Source organism: Notamacropus eugenii, chromosome 4 (assembly GCF_028372415.1).
Source record: "Notamacropus eugenii isolate mMacEug1 chromosome 4, mMacEug1.pri_v2, whole genome shotgun sequence".
NCBI classification, from domain to species: domain Eukaryota; kingdom Metazoa; phylum Chordata; class Mammalia; order Diprotodontia; family Macropodidae; genus Notamacropus; species Notamacropus eugenii.
The window spans coordinates 125,140,157-125,159,498 of NC_092875.1; the positions used below are offsets into that span (position 1 = coordinate 125,140,157).

At 38.5% G+C, this 19,342-nt stretch overlaps 1 protein-coding gene across 1 annotated transcript in view; it reads right to left on the reverse strand.

Moving 5' to 3' along the window:
* Positions 1 to 19,342, reverse strand: part of DEPTOR (DEP domain containing MTOR interacting protein) — a 205,255-nt gene that overhangs the window by 38,823 nt on the left and 147,090 nt on the right. Inside the window, exon 8 of the mRNA XM_072603198.1 lies at positions 17,781 to 17,885. Within this exon, the coding sequence (XP_072459299.1) occupies positions 17,781 to 17,885 (105 nt within the window). The remainder of the gene's footprint in view (positions 1 to 17,780; positions 17,886 to 19,342) is intronic.

A 19,342-nucleotide genomic window follows, 5' to 3' on the forward strand; every position in this document is an offset into this window, starting at 1 on the left:
TGTTTATTATTCCTTCTTTAAGCCAAATCCCATGAAAGTAAGACTCACTTATTTCCTTCCATCTCCCCCCTCTTCCCCTCCATTGTAAAAGTTCTTTCTTGCCTCTCTTATTTGAGATGATTTGCTACATTCTACCTCTCTCTTTCTCTTACTCCTAGTACATTCCATTCAACAGGAAATTTTATTTTTTAGGTATTCTCCCTTCATATTCAGCTTACTCTGTGCCCTATGTATATGTGTGTGTGTGTGTGTGTGTGTGTGTGTGTATTCCATCTAATTACCCTAATACTGAAAAAGATCTCATGCATTACAAATAACATGTAGGAACGTAAACAGTTCAATTTTAATGAGCTCCTTATGGCTTCTCTTTTCTATTTACCTTTTCATGTTTCTCTGCATTCTTGTATTTGAAAGTCAAATTTTCTATTCAGCTCTGGTCTTTTCAACAAGAATGTTTGGAAATCCTCTATTTCATAGAAATTTCATTTTTTCCCTGAAGTATTATACTCTGTTTTGCTGGGTAGGTGATTCTTGGTTTTAATTCTAGCTTCTTTGAACTCTGGAATATCATATTCCAAGTCCTTCAATTCCTTACTGCATAAGCTGCTAAATTCTGTGCTATCCTGATTGCATTTCCACAATACTTGAATTGTTTTTTTCTGGATGCTTGTAATATTTTCTCCTTGACCTGGGGACTCTGGGACTTGGCTATAATATTCCTAGGAGTTTTCCTTTTCAGGTCTCTTTCAGGAGGTGATTGGTGAATTCTTTCCATTTCTATTCTACCCTGTGGTTATAGAATATCAGGGCAGTTGTTCTTGATAATTTCTGGGAAGATAATGTCTAGGCTCTTTTTTGATCATGATTTTCAGGAAGACCAATAATTTTAAAATGATCTCTCCTGGATCTATTTCCCAGGTCAGGTGTTTTTCCAATGAGATATTTCACATTGTCTTCTATTTTTTCATTCTTTTGGTTTTGTTTTATAATTTCTTGATTTCTGATAAAGTCAATGGCTTCCATCTGCTCCATTCTAATTTTTAAAGAACTATTTTCTTCAGTGAGTTTTTGGACCTCCTTTTCCATTTGGCCAATTTTGCTTTTTAAGGCATTCATCTCCTCATTGGCTTTTTGAACCTCTTTTGCCATTTGGGTTAGTATATTTTTAAAGGTGTTATTTTCTTCAGTATTTTTTTGGGGTCTTCTTTAGCAAGCTGTTGATTCATTTTTCTTGATTTTCTTGCATCACTCTCATTTCTCTTCCCAATTTTCCCTCCACCACTCTTACTTGATTTTCAAAATCCTTTTTGGGCTTTTCCATGGCTTGACACCATTGCATATTTTTTTGGAGGCTTTGGATGTAGGATCCTTGACCTTGTTGTCTTCCTCCAGTTGTATGCTCTGGTCTTCCTCTGATTGTATGCTTTATGCTTCCTCATCCGAAAGGATGGAAGAAAATTTTCACCAAAAAAGTAACCTTCTATAGTCTTATTTTTCTCCCTTTCTGGGCATTTTCCTGGCCAATTACTTTACTTTTGAGCCCTTTGTCAAGTAGAGGGTATACTACCCCAGCCTTCAGAGGTTTTGTGTAGCTATTCTCCAAGATATCAGTAGCGACCTGTAAGTTTTTGGTTCCTCCAAAATGGCATAGTCAAGAGAGAGATATTTACTCCTCTCCTGGCCTGCACTCTGATTTGTGAGCAACCACAAGCACTCTTTTCTGCCCTGGAACTGAAAGTAGGATTCTTTCTCCACAGCTGTCACCAGTTCCGCCACACCAGCACCAGAACTGCCACTCAGGACGGAGACCCAGATCAGTCGCTCAATTCCCCCAAGGTCTGTAGGCTGAGAAATCCAGAAGCAACCACTATTGAGGCAGTGGCTGCAGCCACCCTGAGGCTGGGGATAGGGCCAGACCTCACTGTTCTCTAGCCCAGGTAAAAGAGCTTTCTTATTGAACTTTAAAGCTGTCTTTGGCATTTGTGGGTCAATAAATCTGGAAACCACAGCAGCTGCTCGTGATTCAGTGCCCTGAAGCCTGCTCCAGTCTGTCTATGCCAACGAAGCCAATGCTGGGCTGTGCTCCACTCAGAGCCCAGTGCAACAGACCCTTCCTGTCAGCCTTCCAGATTGTTTTGGGCTGAAAATATGTTTTACTCAGTCAATTTGTGACTTTTGCTGCTCTAGAATTTGTTTAGTCGTTTTTATAGGCATTTTAAGGGCTTTGGGGGGAGACCTTGAGCAGATCTGTGCTTGTATTCTGCCATTTTGGCTCTGCCCTCTCCACTACTTTCTTAAGACCTCTAAACAACCAGCAAAACAACAAATCAATCCCTGATTTGTAGCATTTATCATGTTCTCATTGAAAATTTAACAACAAACCCTTATAATCTAGTTGAGAGCTAGCTTCAGCACAGCCTTGCTTTCACCCTCAAGAGGGAATTGCTGAACAGGCCTAGATCCTCATATGGCCAGGGTCTGACTAACAGAACTTGTAGGCAGTACTTAATGACACGTTTGCACTTAATCCTGTTCTCTCTCTCCTTCCTATTACACTCAGGAAAGTTACTCTGGATACTTTAGGTTATAGTTTTTTCTTTTTAGGTAAACAAGAGAAAAGAGTTTCCTTTGCCTCTTTTCTTTGGGAAGACAGAGGAGTAAGGGAGCATATTACTCTTGCTGGATAATGGAAAAGATGGTTCTTCCACCCCTGGCAAAGACACAACTCTTTCTCTCTTTGTCTTAGTCTGCCTGTGTCTCTCTATCTCAGTCTGTGTTTCTGTCTGCTTGTCTCTCTCAGTCTGTCTGTCTGTGTGTGTCTGCTTGTCTCTGCCTATCTCTCTCTCTGTCTGCCTGTCTCTCTTTGTGTCTGTATGTCTATCTTAGTCTGTATGTCTCTCTCTCTCTCTCTCTCTCTCTCTCTCTCTCTTTCAACTAGGCAGTGGGAAGTCCATATGGCCATATGTTAAGATAGGCCTAATCAGGCCCAAGTAAAGTTTCCATTGTCATTCTCCCTTTAGATATAATGGTGTATCTCTAAATTTTAAGATTATTATTATTAAGGACTCTAGTTTCATTATTTGACTTATTTTTAGGTACTTTATGGTTTTATTGAACTAGGAATTTCCCTTGATAACCCCCATTACAGCTCATCTCTTGAGTAAAACTGTATGTTCACTTAGTGGGATACAGATTATCATATTTCCTGTTTTCTAACACCAAAAAAGATCCTAAGAGGACTGGCTCTCAACAAATGTGAGGTGTGGCAATCTCATTGATAGTAAGCTTCATATGAGCCAGTAAGTATTCATGACAGTCAAAAAAGATAATGCTATATTAGACCAAATTAAGAGGGCCATATTATCAGGTATGAGGGAGTTGCTATTCCAGTTTTACTCTGCCCTTGTTAGACCACATTTAGAGTACAGTCGTTCAGTTATTTCAGTCATGTCCAACTTTTCATATCCCCATTTGAGGTTTTCTTGGCAAAGATACTGGAGTGGTTTGTCATTTCCTTCTTCAGCTCATTACAAATAAAGAAACTGAGGCAAACAGGGTTAAGTGACTTGTCCAGGGTCACACAGTCAGGAAGGGTCTGAGACCAGAACTGAATTCAGGAACAGGAGTCTTCCTGATTCCAAGCTCAGTGTTCTATCCACTGTGCCATCTAACTGCCCCACCTTTAGAGTGCAGTGACACATTTCAAGGACAAAGATAAACTAAGGGGTGTCCAGAAGAGAACAATCTGGCTAGTAAGAAGATTAGAGACCATGTTATACAAGAATAAGTTGAAGAAGATGAGAAAGTTTAACCTAGAAAGGAATAAACCTCAGGAGACATGGTAGCAGTCTTTATGTATTTAAAAGGCTAATATGTGGAAGAAAGATGAATCTTGTTCTTCCTGGTCCAGAGGCCAAAAGTCTCAGTTGAGCTGTGGAGGCACATTCCAACGTGATGGCCAGGAAAACTTTTTCATGATTCAGTAAGCCTCAAAGCTGAACAGGTTCCTTCAAGTTCCCCCTTACTGACATTTGAGCAGACTGGAGGCCCACTTGTCACTAATACTGGAAGGGATTTGGGTTAGGCAGACTAGATGAAGGAATTCCATGTTGTGTAGATGAATTCATCAGGGTTTTGAAGGCTTGGACTTTATACAATTCCTAGTGTCTTTCTTACCAACTCCTCATCTAGCTTTGGCTGAAGGTTCCTCCTTAATTTTAGAGGAAAAAGATTTTAGGTAGAGTTTCCTGGGATGCATCTCATTTTTCCTGACAGATAATGACTGAATGAATGATCATTTAAGTGCTCGCTATGTGTCAAGCACTTACTATGTGCTAAGCTCTAGGGGACACAAATATAAAAGAAAGATCCTACTCATGGAAAGTTTACAATCTAACAGGGGGAGAATATGCTATAGGGAAGAGGTGGCTGTGGGGGGGGGGCGTGTTTTAGTTTGGAAACTTACTGGGATCGTGAATGGAGCCACAGAGGAGGGTATTAACATATTTTTCTAGAATTAATGATAGAGTTGATTTTATTGGGGTTCAGGAACTGGAAGCATGAGAAGCGGATGAAAAATGTCAAGGTTAGAATAAGAGCGGGGCTGAGAAAGCTGCATGCATCGTGGCCCAGCTACAGATGAGAAGATGGTGGAAGAATGGAATAAAATATGGCTGGGCTAGGCATAATATACTGGGTGACTATGACAAATGCAACAGGACAGTGAGACCCCAGAGTGGGAGTTTCCAGCAGTGAAAGGCTTAAGTTCCTCTGGGAATGACTTTTGGTCTGGGTGTCAAAGCTTCTAGAAAGAAGATGTCTGGGGAGGGAAGTGAAGCATGACTGGGGTTGGCTCTAGATGTGAGAGAATGAGGCAATCACCAATGGGAAGAGCAGGACTCCAGAGTGGGATGTAAGAAGATGGTGGTCAAGTAATTTCACTTTCTTTTTATCTGCTATTAACATTGTCCTGTCTACCCCCAAATAGCTAATAAATTATTCTTATTAGACTCCATCTTGATGGGGAAATCTAAGACAAAAATCATGAGTCATTTGTTCAGCCCAGGTAAGCATAGGGACAAAGAGGTCTATGGACCCTGGGAATGGGGGCTGTCCAGAAACTCACTGCCAGAACATTCCAGACCCCAGAACTGTGCTCAAGAGCAACACAAAGCCCAAGAGCCATACTGGAGCTTTGTGCAGGGTGTTAGAACAGGTGGCAACAGGCAGCTTTGTTACCTACTGATAATATTAATAATGACGATGATGATGATAAAAATAGCTAGCCTTTATACAGTGGGGCAGCTAGGTGGCACAGTGGATAGAGTGACGGGTTTAGAACCTGGAAGATTCATCTACCTGAGTTTGGACACTTACTAGCTGTGTGATGCTCAGCAAGTCAATTTACCCTGTCTGCCTCAGTTTTCTCACCTGTATAATGAACTGGAGAAGGAAATGGCAAACCATTCCAACAATGTTGCCAAGAAAATTCCACATGAAGTCACAGAGTTGTACACAACAGAAAAATGACTGAACAACAAATATAGTGCCTACTCTATGCCTGGCACTGCCAAGCACTCTATAGATATTATCTCATTCGATCCTCACAACAAAACTGGGAAGTAGGTACTATCATCATTTCCATTTTACAGTTGAGGAAACTGAAGCAAATAGACCTTAAGTGGCTTGCCAAGGTCATACAGCTAATAAGTGTTTAAGGGTGGATTTGAACTAGGAGTATCTTAACTCCAAGCCCAGTGCTCTACCCCCTGCACCACCTAGCTGCCTCATTCAGAAGAGGAAGTTCAGAAACAAGGAGTAACTGTGTGGTTCTTACCTAGGAGCAGAATGGGGTCTCAGGACCATTTTCTCTTCTACTCTGAACACTGAAAAGGAACAACCAAGGCAGGAAACCCATAGCAAAGGAAAGTACTCTGAAGCCAGCAACAGTCTTTCATTGCTCCAAAGTCAAACCCAGATTAAGAACTTGCAGAGTTTAAACCAGAAGAGTAATCAGACTTTGACCAGGATCAAACCACTTTGGAAGTGCTAAAGTTTGTGGGTCTGCAGTTTGAGTTGTTTCTAATTGCCTAGAATAACTCAATGCTCATTACTCCTGAGAAAGTAGCAACCTCATCAGACTAGATCTTACCTCCTTAAGTGCACAGAGCCTAGCCCCAACATAAAATCTGAAGTCAGAAAGTAGGCTGGAAGAATGAGAAAATGACAAAAAAGAATCTCACCACAAAAAGTCATTATTGTGACAGGGATGTTCAAGACATAAACTCAGAAGAAGAAAATGATTCTAAAATATCTACAAGCAAAGCCTCAGAGAAAAATACAGCTTGTGCAAAAATTCAGCTAGAATTCTTAGAAAAAATGAAGAATTAAGAATTAAAATATTTTTGTAAATGAAATGGGAACATTAGAGTAAAAAGGGGAAAAGAAATGAGAACTATGGAGAAAAGAATTGGAAAGGGTATTAAGAGCTTGGCACAAGAAGTATAAAACCTTGCCTAAATGACAAATACCCTGAAAATTAGAAAGAACTAAGTAGAAAACAATAACTCCATTGTTGTTGGACCATGTTAGATAAGTATATTTTTAAGTGAAAAGACGGAAAAAGCAGAAGAATATGTATGATATTTCATAGCAAAACCACCCAGAAAACAGATTAAGGAGGAAAAATAATAATCATTAGACTATTTGAACACCATGACAAAAAAAAAAAAAGCCCAAGATATCTTATTTCAGGAAATATTAAGAGAAAACTGTCCAGATTGCTTTAACCAGAAGACAAAGTGGAAATAGAAAGAATCCACCAGTCATGTCCCGAAAGAAACCACAAAATGAAAATGTCCAAGTCAAGGAAGAACTACTATGAGCAGTTAGAAAGAAAGAATTCAATACCAAGGAGCCATGATTAGAATCACATAGTATATAGAAGTCACCACTATAAAGAAGTAGAGAACTTAAAATATGATATTCCAGAAGGCAAAGGATACAGGCTGAAAGCCAAGAATAACTTACCCAGCTAAAACTGAGTATAATCCTATAGGGGAACTTCACTCCCAAGCATTCCTAATGAATGAGTTATGTAGAAAATTAGAAGTTCAAACAGAGGAATTAAGATAAATATAAAAAGCTTAACAGACATGAACAATGATAAAAGACTAAACAAGGATAAACCACTTATATTCTAATATGGGGAGATGATAAGGTTTCCATTCTGACCCCTATCATCATCAGAAGTCATAAGGAAAGTTTAATTAGGTAGAAGGCCTGGGAGTGATTCTGCTATTTATGGATGAACTGAATATAAGTATGGAAAGGGAGGGGAAGAGTAATACTTATTGCGGGGGACCAAGAGGATTGAAAGGAAGGTTAGAGAAAAGTTTCTCACATAATAAGGATGAACAAGAAGAAATCTATACAAAGAGGGAGGGATGAGGGGAAAACCTGACACTTTCACCTTATTCCTATCTGAACTGATCAAAGAAGAGAAGAAGACACACACACACAAACAAACAGGTACATGGGAAAGGGGAGAAGAGAGAAGGGGAACTAGAGAGAGTGTAAATTAAAGGAGGGAGTAGTCCTAAGCAAAATAAATTCTAAGAATATTTTTAAAATATGTATAGCCTTCTTTTGGGTGGCAAAGAATTAGAATGAGGGGGTACCCATCAACTGGGGAATGGCTGAAGAAGTTACAGTATGTTATAGTGTTGGAAGTTACAGTTCCATAAGTTACAATGATGGAAGAGTAATTGTAAATTATCAAAGGGATGGATTCAGAGAAACCTGAGAAGATTTGTATGAACTGATACAAAGGCAAGTGAACAGAAAATTAAGAGAATAACTTATACAATGACAACAATATTGTAAAGACAAAACATTTTGAAAAAATTAAGAACTCTGATCAATCTAGACATATATACACATATATTGTATATGTGTATGTGTGTATGTGTATAATACAGAGAGATAGATGTATGTGTATATTGTATATATGTTTCTTTTAGACATGGTCATTGCAGAAATATGTTTTGCTTGATCATACATTTATAAGGGGTTTTGTTTTTCTTTCTTGGAGGGAGGGAGGTTAGATTTTTGCAGACTGAAAAAAATTCAATTAAGGAAAGAACTTATGATATCCTTATTCAAAGGGTAGATTGAGGAATCTACGTTTTATTCTGAGACAGAGTGTATGAGAACATTGGAAAAGTTATTCTCTGCTGGGAAAGTAATTTATGAAAGAATATCATACTAGATATAAAACACACACAAACCCCAGAATTTTTACATATTTGATTTGCCTGAACTTGGTAGGAAAATGGCAATGAAGAAAACCAAAAAACTTCAAAGCTTATCATATATTTTTCCTCTGATCAATCTGATTTTTTAAAAACTGCTTAAAAAACTAGAAAATAGTATGGCAGAAACTAGGTGCAGATCAACATCTTACACCATATACCAAGATAAAGTAAAAATGTGTATTTGATTTAGATATAAAGGCTGATACTATAAGCAAAATGGGAGAGCAAGGAACAGTATACCTATCAGATTTATGGAAAATGGAAGAATCTATGACTAAACAAGAAACAGAGAACATTATGAAATGCAAAATGGATAATTTTGATTGCATTAAATTTAAAAGTTGTTGCACAAACAAAGCCAATGCAACCAAAGTTAGAAGGGAAGCAGAAAGTTGGGAAACAACTTTTATAGCCAGTATCTCTGATATATATCTAAAATATATAGAGAAGTAAGTCAAATTTATAAGAATACATGTCATTCTCCAATTGATAAGTGATCAAATGTTTCCAAAGGCAGTTTCCAGATGAAGAAATTAAAGTTATCTGTAGTCATATGAAAAATGCTCTAAATCACTAATAATTAGATAAATGTAAATCAAAACAACTCTGAAGTACCACATCACACCTATCAGTTTGACTAATACTACAAAACAGGAAAATGATAAATGCTGGAGAAAATGTGGGAAAACTGGGACACTAATGGATTGCAATTTGGAGAGCAATTTGGAACTATGCCCAAAGGGCTATAAAACTACGCATAACCTTTGATCTAGAAATACTACTCTGCATCCCAAAGAGATCATAAAAATGGGAAAAAGACCCACATGTACAAAACTATTTATAGCAGCTCTTTTTGTGGTGGCAAAGAATTGGAAATTGAGGGAATGTCCATAAATTGGAGAATGACTGAGTTAAGTTGTGGTATGTGAATGTAATGGAATACTATTGTGCTAGAAGAAATGACAAGCAGGATGGTTTCAGGAAAAACCTGGAAGGACTTACATGAACTGATGCAAAGTATAGTGAGAACCAAGAGAACATTGTACACAGTAACAGCCACAGTGTGTGATGACTGACTCTTGTTGACAATGCAAGGATGTAATACAACTCTATAAGACTCATGATGGAAAATGCTATCCACATCCAGAGGAAAAACTTTAGAGTTTGAATGAGATCAAAGCATACTATTTGCTCTCTTTTTGTAGTTGTTGTTTTGCTTTTTCTTTCTCATGGTTCCTCTCATTGGTTCTAATTCTTCTTTACAACATGACTAATGTCAAAATATGCTTAATATGAATGTATGTAGAAGCTGTATCAGATTATTCCCCATCTTGGGGAGGGGAGCGAAAAGAGGGGAAGAAAATTTAAAACTCAAAATCTTATGGAAGTGAATGTTGAAAACTAAGAATAAATAAATTAATTTTAAAAACCACAATTTACTACATTAGTAATTCTTTTAACCAAAATCTGGAATTTCAGTGGGTGATTTTTACCAGCCTGACTTCTTGTTATGGATAATGTAAAACACGCAGCTTTTCTGCTGTGAGAAATGAAGGGTCAAATGTGCGATTTACATTGTACTGCTCTGTTTAAATGAAGTACAAATATGGTGTAGGGGAGGAAGCAAGAAGAAATTGAGAATGAGAATTACAGCTTGTTTCCTAACATAACTAAAATATTTTTGGCAATACATAGCATTGACACTTAAACAATTAAGTAAATGGAGAAAAGAAACTGAGTGGGCCAACATCCATCAATTCATTACAACAGGAAATGAGAGAGGGGCAGGAGTTTTGAAATACCTCTATGGTTTTGTAGAATTGCTGGCACAGAACTGCCCTGGAATAATTTAAATGTTGCTCACTTTCAGAATTGTATTATTCTTCCTAAGAAAAATAAACCTTTCCGAGAACAGCACTGATGTCTTTTGTACTGAATTTATGACCAGGAGTCAAATTCCATGAATACACAATAGCTGAATCGTGTCTCCTCAGCTTGCTCAGGCAAGTACAAGAATACAAAATGACTTTACATCTCTCACCTTGAAGCCCCTAGAGCAAATACCTACCAGGTAGAATGGGGCCAAAAATCACAGTTGTCACTGTTTTTATTTGATCTTAAACAAGCAAGGTCCAGCAGAACATGTGGCCTTGATCTTACCAACCATGGTGTATTTGACTTGAATAGGCATTCAAAAGAAATTTATCAACAGGACGCCAGCTTGGACTTTTTGTGATAGGATATAAGAAGCTATTTGCTGGAGTGTTGTATGTTCTCATTTAAAAAGAAATATATTAGTTATTTTCTCTTTTATCCTCCTCCTCCCTTAAAAAATCTAGGTAAGTGGAATGTAATTAAAAGATGCATGGAGCAGGACATGGCATGAGGCCATAGTACAGAACATTCCAGAAATCTTAGTGTGGTTTTAAGCTATTAGAAATTTAAAACTGCGTCAAGATTTTTGGAACATCTTGGGTAAGCAGGACAGTAAAGAAACTAGACTGGAGAGAAGTGACAGAAAAGTAAGTGGTAATAAGGAAGGGCCAGGTCACGGAGAGGTCTGAGTTGCATTTTGATTCAGGAGGCAACAGGAAGCTACTAAAGGTTATTGAGGGCTTAATGAAAGAAATTATTCACTATTTCATTAGAGAATTAGAAGATGAGAAGAAAGTTCTGCATGATATAAATAGAATTTCTGACAGTAGTGATGGATTGGTAAGGGTTCCTTTCTGTTACTGTCTCCAAAAGGAGCTGCTGTTCCCATCAATCTTTTCTCACGGGTTACTACTGCTATTTAGGTAATTTGACTACACCTCCATCTCATCTTAAGCCACCAACATTTAGCTATTAGAATTTGTTAACTATTAAAGAATTGAGAACAATGGGCAGACAACCTGGTGGGCTAGGAAACAGCCAATTCCAGTTTGAATCTATGGTTATTGTGCACAGGCTACACCTGTAATCAGACATAATGCTCCCACTGTTATATTTACTCATTGCAATGTGGTACTGACTGACTATATGATCACAGAAGAAACTGCCATGAGGCTGAGGCCTTCAAGCTTTTTGAAGTTATCAAATTTTTATGCTTCAGAATGAACAAAGGGGCAGTTATGTAGCATAGTAGATAGAGGATAGTCCCTGGACTCAGAAGAACTTGAGTTTAAATCTTACCTCAGACACTTACTAGCTGTGTGATCCTGGGCAAGTCATTTAACCCTTATTGCCGTTCCCCCCCTCCCCCCCGTACCCTAGCAAAAAAAAAAAAATGGAAACCTGTTGTGAAGTGGTATAATCTTTTAGCTAACAGAAATGGTGATAACACAAAAGTGACACCAGTTTATGTAGCCAAAGATCCATGTTAAGAGGGAAGGTGAGTCAAAGATACTATTACTAAAGCTAAGATTAAGGTAATGTGATCGTAGGGACAAAATTTATTCCCCTCCCTCCCTTTTCATGCAGTTCTTGCTCTGAATTGAAATAAAATGAACATAATACATTCTCTTCCTACACGCTGCACATGAAGTCATGACAGTATGAATTCAATTATTCTCTCAAAGACCATGGGCAAGTAACATAACTTCCCTTAGATCCAAATTCCCACTTTGTAAAATGGGAGAATACTCATAGTACTTAGCTCATAGAACTGTTGTGAGCCTCAGGTGAGATAATGAAAACAAATTTTAAAACATTATATAAATGTCAGTTAATAATAGTGATTTCTTGGCAGTAAAGTGTTACAGTGGATAGAGTGGGGGCCTTTGAGTCAGTAAGAATTGAGTTCAAATCATGCTTCGGACAGTTATCAGCTATAATCCCAGGCAACTGATATCAATTAATCTTTGCATGCATCAGTTTCCTCATCTGTAAAGTGGGGATAAAAATAGCACCTACCTCATAAGGATGTTGTGGGAATCAAATAAGTTAATAATAGTAAAACCTGTTGCAAACTTTAATCTATTAAACACTGGCTACTGTAACTGTTATTATAGATTGAACTTGGCAACAAGTATACTACCATAGGGTGAAGGTGTGGGTACAATATGAAGATAGAATAACAGACATTCGTGCAGCACTTTAAAATTTGCAAAATAAAAATTTGCAAAAAAAAATTATTTTATCTGAGTCTCAAAGTGTCCCTACAAGGTAGGTATGATAGGTATTGTTATTTTCATTTTATAGATAAGGAAACCAGATCTCAGAGGGATTAAATGCCCACAGTCATCAAACTAGTAAGAGAGATGGAAGAGGGGGATAGAACTGGATTCATTAAAGAATTCTCAGGAAATACAGTATACTTCTTAGAACTACAGCTATTAAAAATTACAAGTTCGAGGACTATGAACTATGTATAATTTAAATATACCCACATATATGTATGTATGTGTATACCCGCATATATCACCTTATATAGGGTATTTAGGTGGTGCAATGGATAGAGTGCTGGGTCTGGAGTCAGAAGACTCATCTTCCTGACTTCAAATCTGGCCTCAGACACTTATTAATTGTGTGATCTTGGGCAAGCCATGTAACCCTATTTGTCTCATTTTTCTCATTTGTAAAATGAGCTGGAGAAGGAAATGGCAAACCACTCTAGGATCTTTGTCAAGAAAAGTCCCAGTGGAGTCATAAAGAGTCAGACACAACTGAAATGATTGACAACATCATAGCTTATGGGGTCCCACTGGTGTTTTCCTTCCCAATGCTTATCAGTCAATATCAAATGCTTGGTAAGTCATAATTAGCTTTTGGTTTCAAAAGTATTTATTTACTAAGGCGACAATAGTAAAAGCAATTTGTACAAAATTTCAAATCTGTGATTCACTCTCCCATAAGTACACACCAAGTCCAGGGGAAGGTGGGCTCAAGCTTGGAGAGTTCAATATGGCACAGAGGTAATTCACAGCTCCTGCAAGTCCTTTGGCGATATTCTCAAGATGTTTCCCTCAGGGAAGGTACAGCTTTCCTAAAGGCTTCTTGTAGATCCTTGAATGTGCTTTTCCTCATGGTATCCAGTCTATCCTCAGCTCCTGATTCAGACACTGACGCCAGCTATTACTATTCTAGGGATACTGTGAGGACTCTTAAATTCACAAGGTCTTCCTCTGGTCAAGCAAGGATGGGGATTTGTGTGGAGGTCAAGACCTGAGGCTGGAGCTCTTATCCTCCCTGCAAGGAAGGCTTTCAACCTGATTCCAGATGTTTGAATATTTTGGTTTTGAAGTGGCTTCAGTATTTTACAGAGGGCCCAAAGGTCATCTTCTCAACCAATCCGAACCAGACTTTCTCTATAATAGTTCTAGCATTTGACACTTTCTTTAAGTGGGATGAGTTCACTTAACTGATTGACTTAATTGATCCCTACCCTTACCAATAGTGAATGTTTTGACAAAAAATTAAAATAATTTAAAAATCCAAGTATTTCAGAAAAAGCACCTAAATTATCTATAATAATAATAGCTAGCACTTATGTAGCATTTTAAGGATGGCAATATATACATATTATCTCACTTGATCCTTACAACAACCCTGTGAGGGAGATTATTGTTATTATTATCCCCATTTTACAAACGAGGAAACTGAGATGGAGTACTCAGGTGACTAGCCCAAAGTCAAACAGCCAGGCAGGACACATACTAAGCACCGGAGTCTATGGTGAATTGCTCTCCCGCCACCCTTAAAGCATTCTACTGGAGTTTCTCAATATCAACATATTCTATTGGAGGGTTAATTCAATAATTACTCAATTGATAATGCTTAGCAACACTACATCAGCCACTCTAAATATTTCTCAAAGTGAGTTGAATCAATCAGGCATTTAATTAAGTGAAAAGACACATTTAACTGAGGGATAAATCCTTGCCTTTCCATAAGTACTCAGCTCAGTGGAAAGGAAAGAAAATACACTTAAAGTCAAAGAAATGAGCAACCATAAGTTTTATAAACAAAGAACCTGCACAGTACAAACCAAGGCAATCTTCCAAAAATAAACTCTGCTAGGTACATCTTTGTGGAAATAAAATAGAAAATCTTTCCTGTGGCCAAGAGTTCCATTACAAATTGAAATGTTCAGTCCTGGCACATGTACAAATTCTCGCCCTTTTTTTATTCCAGCCAATTTTCTTTCTTCAAGTCTCTTTGGTATTGTGCCCACCACTACAATGCCACAGGGATGGCATGAACTGTAAAACAAACCCACACTGCCAACAATCTTACTTACCCACCCCCACAGTGGGGCTCCCCACCATCTAGTGGGTTGTATTCCCCAGGGGACTTCACAGCCCTTCAAGAGAATGAGTAAGACTGAGCTTCTAGAAAAGACTGGCCCAGTCTTCCGAGGCTGGGATGTCAACCATGCTCTTTGCTGCTTTTTAATTCTTATCTTCTGCTATCCTTTCTCTTCCTCATACGTTGGCATGTACATGGGAGGATGAGCAGGGAAAATGAGTCCCTCTCTTTCTTGACCTCTCTGCAGCATAGGACAAAGTTGAAAAACCTTCCTTCTGCATAGTGTCTCATTGGGATTTTGTGACATCCCATCCCTTGGTCCCGAAGAGGACCACCATTCATGGCCATATGGGTGGGTGTATCCCAGGGCTTGGTCATCAGTCCTTTGCTTTTCCATATATATATGGAAATATATAATACATATAAAGAATATGTATATATATATTCTTTCTTCTTGGTGACTTCATCAGTAAACACAGATTCATTCAGTGTCATCTCTGCGCAGAAGACTCCCAAATCTACATAAGTAATAACTGATTACAGCTAACATTTATGTAGTGCTTCCTATGTGCCAGGCACTCTAAGTGCTTTACAATTATTATCTTGTATGCTCCTCACAATAACCCTGGGAGGGAGCTGCTATGATTACCCCCATTTGACAGATGAGGAAACTGAGGCAAGTGACTTGCTCAGCATTACACAACTAGCAAGTATCTGAGACCAGATCGGAACAGAGCTTAGCATGATGCCCGGCACACAGTATAAGCTTAGTAGCTGTTTATTGACTGACTACTCTCTCTCTCTTTCTCTGTCTCTCTGTCTCTGTCCCTGTCTCTCTGTTTCTCTCTATTTCTGTTTCTCCCTCTTATTTCAACCCCACATCTCCAACTTCTTGCTGGTCACTTCCACTCGAATGACCCCATTATAGGACTTCATGAGCCTTAGTCACTCCTTTTTCTAAGTTCCTTATTTCCTTGGAAGGCACCACCATTCTTCCAGTCACTCAGATCTGCATCACAATCTTGGAGTCATCTCCAGCTTTCATTCTCTCTCACTTTCCTTATATAATCAGTTGCTAAAATGCTGATTCTTCTTCCTTAACATGATTCCCATTCATTCCCTCCCCTCTTCTTGGACTAAAACCAGTCTTATTCAGACCATCCATTCCTCTCTATTGCTTGTAGCTAGGTGACACAGTGGACAGAAGGCTGGGCTTGGAGTTAGAAAGACCCCAGATCAAATCTGCCCTCAGACATTTATTGGATGTGTAACTCTGTGCAAGTTACTTACCTTCCTTCTGCCTCAGTTTCCACAATTGTGAAATGGGGATTATAATATTAGCATCTACCTTCCAAGATCAAATGAAATAATACTTGTGAAGGGCTTAGCACAGTGCCTGGCACATAGTAGGCACTTAATGCTTGTTTCTACCATTCCTCTCCCCCTTCCCCTCTTGCTTAGACTATTATAATATATTGATTTCCTTTCATCCAACCTCTCCCTTTTCCAAGCAGTTCTACACACAGCTGCCAGATAGATATTGCTAAAGCACATAGAGAATTTTATCACTCCCCTGTGGAAAGAGCTCTAGCATCTCCCTCTTGCCTCTAGGATAAGATGAAAATTCCTCTTTTTACCATTTAAAATTCTTCTCAGTCTGTCTCAAGCTTGTTTCCTGACTGATTGTCCATTACTCCTTATACATTTTATGTACCAGTCAAACACTCTGACTTGCTATTTCACATAGATATATAGATAGACAGATGGATATGTAGGTAAACAGATATCAACAGACAAATAGATGTACAGATAGATGGATATGTAGATAGATATATAGATAGATGGATATAGATAGACAGATAGATACGTAAATATATAGACAGATAGACAGGTAGATAGATATGTAGATGGTTAGATATAGACAGATAGATATGTAAATATAGATAGATGGATATGCAGATAGATAAAATGCATTTATTATGTGCTTACTTTGTGCAAGGCACTGTGCTAAGTCCTGGGCATACAAATATTAAGTAGAAAGAAAGATAGTTCCTGCTCTCAAGGAACTTATATTCTAATGAGAAAAGACAGAAAAGGGAACTAAAAGGCAGGAAGAGTGAGTGTGAGTGTGTGTATGTGTGTGTATGTGTGTGTGTGTATGTGTGTGTGTGTATGTGTGTGTATTCTGGAGCCAAATCCAAAGTTGGGGGAAGAGGGGACAGACAGTGTGAGATAGATAATGGCTAGAGTGCAGGCAATACATTTTGGAAGCAGTAGTGTAGACATTTAATCTCCCATCTCCCTGTCTTTGTACAAGCTGCGGCCCCCTGCCTGAAATATTCTATCTCCTTGCCTCCATTCTTTGGAAACCCTATTTCCCTCAAAGTTCAGCTCAGTTTTCTTCTCCTTTAAGGGGACTTTTTTTTGATTCCTTCCATTGATAATGTTACCCTTGACATTTTTTATGTATGCCTTTGAATTTTTTATGTGTATATTATATACTTATGCACCTGGGTTCCTCCTATAGGATAAAAGCTCTTTGAGACAGGGACTATACTGGTTTTGTCTCTGTATCTCTAGCAGCTAACCTAGTGTCTGATGCGTAGTAGACAGTTAATAAATGCCAGCTGAATTTAATTTAATTCTGTGTTCTATTTATAATAAGTTCATTCAAGGTTCAAAACAAAGTATTAAGTGAAGTCTGAGCGGGACCAACTTTCAGAAACATTTATTGACTTGAAGGACACCAACCACCACTCATGACAGCAATATGTTTCATTCATGAGTAGGTGATTTGCAAAGCATGGAAACATTGTGGTGACAATACAGATTGAATGAAAAATAATGGCAAACGTGAAATCCTGCTGAGGGAAAGAGCAGAGAAAGTGGGTGTTGAGGTCTCTTCACCCAGAATGAGAAAGGAAACTTGATATGAATGAGACCAGAAAGTCAGAGGGAAAAAACAGAACCTAGGCTCAAACTCTAACTCAAAGCAAGAGTTATGTTAGTGGCTGCCCTGCAGAAAGAAAAACCTGAACATCAAAGAGGCTGAAACAGGGCTGTAAGAGAGAGGTGAAGGGCCAGCTGAGGCGGGCGGTAGGATGGAACAAAGCTATATCTATGTAAGGGCATGCGATAAAGCTGTAGAGACTTGAGACCCAACAGAGCAACACAAAATAGAAATTATGACAACAGGTAGATACAAAAGACTATTAGGATAAAGACAGATAGACATACCTTCATTCCAGCTGCAGCTGCTGGGCCACTGGGATCCACAGCCTGTATATGACATGGTTTGCTTCCTCTTACAACAAAGCCCCATCCCACTGCATCACCAACAATCTAGGACCAACAGGAGAAGGGAAAAAATATCAATTAGGAATCCTTGGAAAACACCTTGTAATTCACCTTTCATTTTAAGGGAGAATGAAAATCAACAAATAAATGAACATTTATTAAGCACCTACTATGTGCCAGGTACTGTGCTCAGTGCTGGGTGAAAAAAGAAAATAAATATTACTCCCATTCATTCAAATTTAGTTTAGCTTTTCTCACAATAGTCTTATGAGGTAGCTAGTGTGTTCCATAGTAACTCCATTTTATAGATGAGAGAACTGAGGTCCAAAAAGGATGAATGGCTTGTTCACGGTAATACCTCTATGAAACGTCAAAACTGAGACTTAAATATATGTCTCCTGATTCCAGCTCTTATATTCTCCCTTTATATTGAGCTGCTTCTCTCAAGCACAGGCTATGACAAAACTTGTCTCTGCTTCAGGGTTAACTATTTACCTATCTTGAACTGATCATCTTACCAAGATAACTTAGCAGAATAATAATTATCCTAATGGCTGATGCATGTTTCTGTTCAGTGATTTCTGTCATGTCTGGCTCTTTGTGACCCCATTAGGGGTTTTCTTGGCAAAGATACAGGAATGGTTTGTCATTTCCTTCTACAGTTCATTTTATTGATGAGGAACTGAAGCAAACAGGGGTAAGAGATGTGTTCAGGGGCACACAGCTAGTAAGTGTCTGAGGCTGGATTTGGACTCAGGGAGATGAGTTTTCCTGTTGGTGTTTGTCTTTCATTCTCAAAGAGGACCTTGTCATCAGGGATGTGATACCATGAATTACAAGTGAATTGGACTTAAGTGAGGGAGGACTGTGCAAAGTCACCAGCCTCGCTCTCTCCTACTGAGTCACCTGGGTTCAATGGCCAGTTGTCCTGATCTGAATCTTCCTGACTACGGGCTCAGCACTCTATCCACTGCTCTACCTAGCTCATCTGGCTGATGTCTATACAGTATGAAAGGCTGGTGTTTAAGTCTTACCTCTGACATATACTAGCTGTGTGTTCCTGGGCAAGCAACCAGACCCCTAAGTGCCTTCCAGGGAACTCTCTAAGTTATGGATGAAGGACTAGCCTAATGTAGAACTATGAAATCACAGGGGAGGATCCCTACAATTAGCTCTCTTGAAAGTTTTCTTTGTGGAGAAGGCATGTGAATGACCACAATGATGTAAAGAAAAACCAATACTGAAAGACATTAGAATTCTGATTAACACAGTGACCAATCTTGACTTTAGAAGACTGGAAATAAAGCACACCTAAGTTTGTCTTAGGGGAAAAGGGGTGGACTATAGTTGCAAAATGAAGCATACGTGATCAAACATGGCAATTATATTGGTTTGTTTTCCTTAACTCTATTTCTTTGTTACAAGAGAATGTTCTATTTGGGGGAAAAGGCAGATTTGAGGTGTGAAAGCTATTTTTTTTAAAAAGGCATTACAAAAATAGC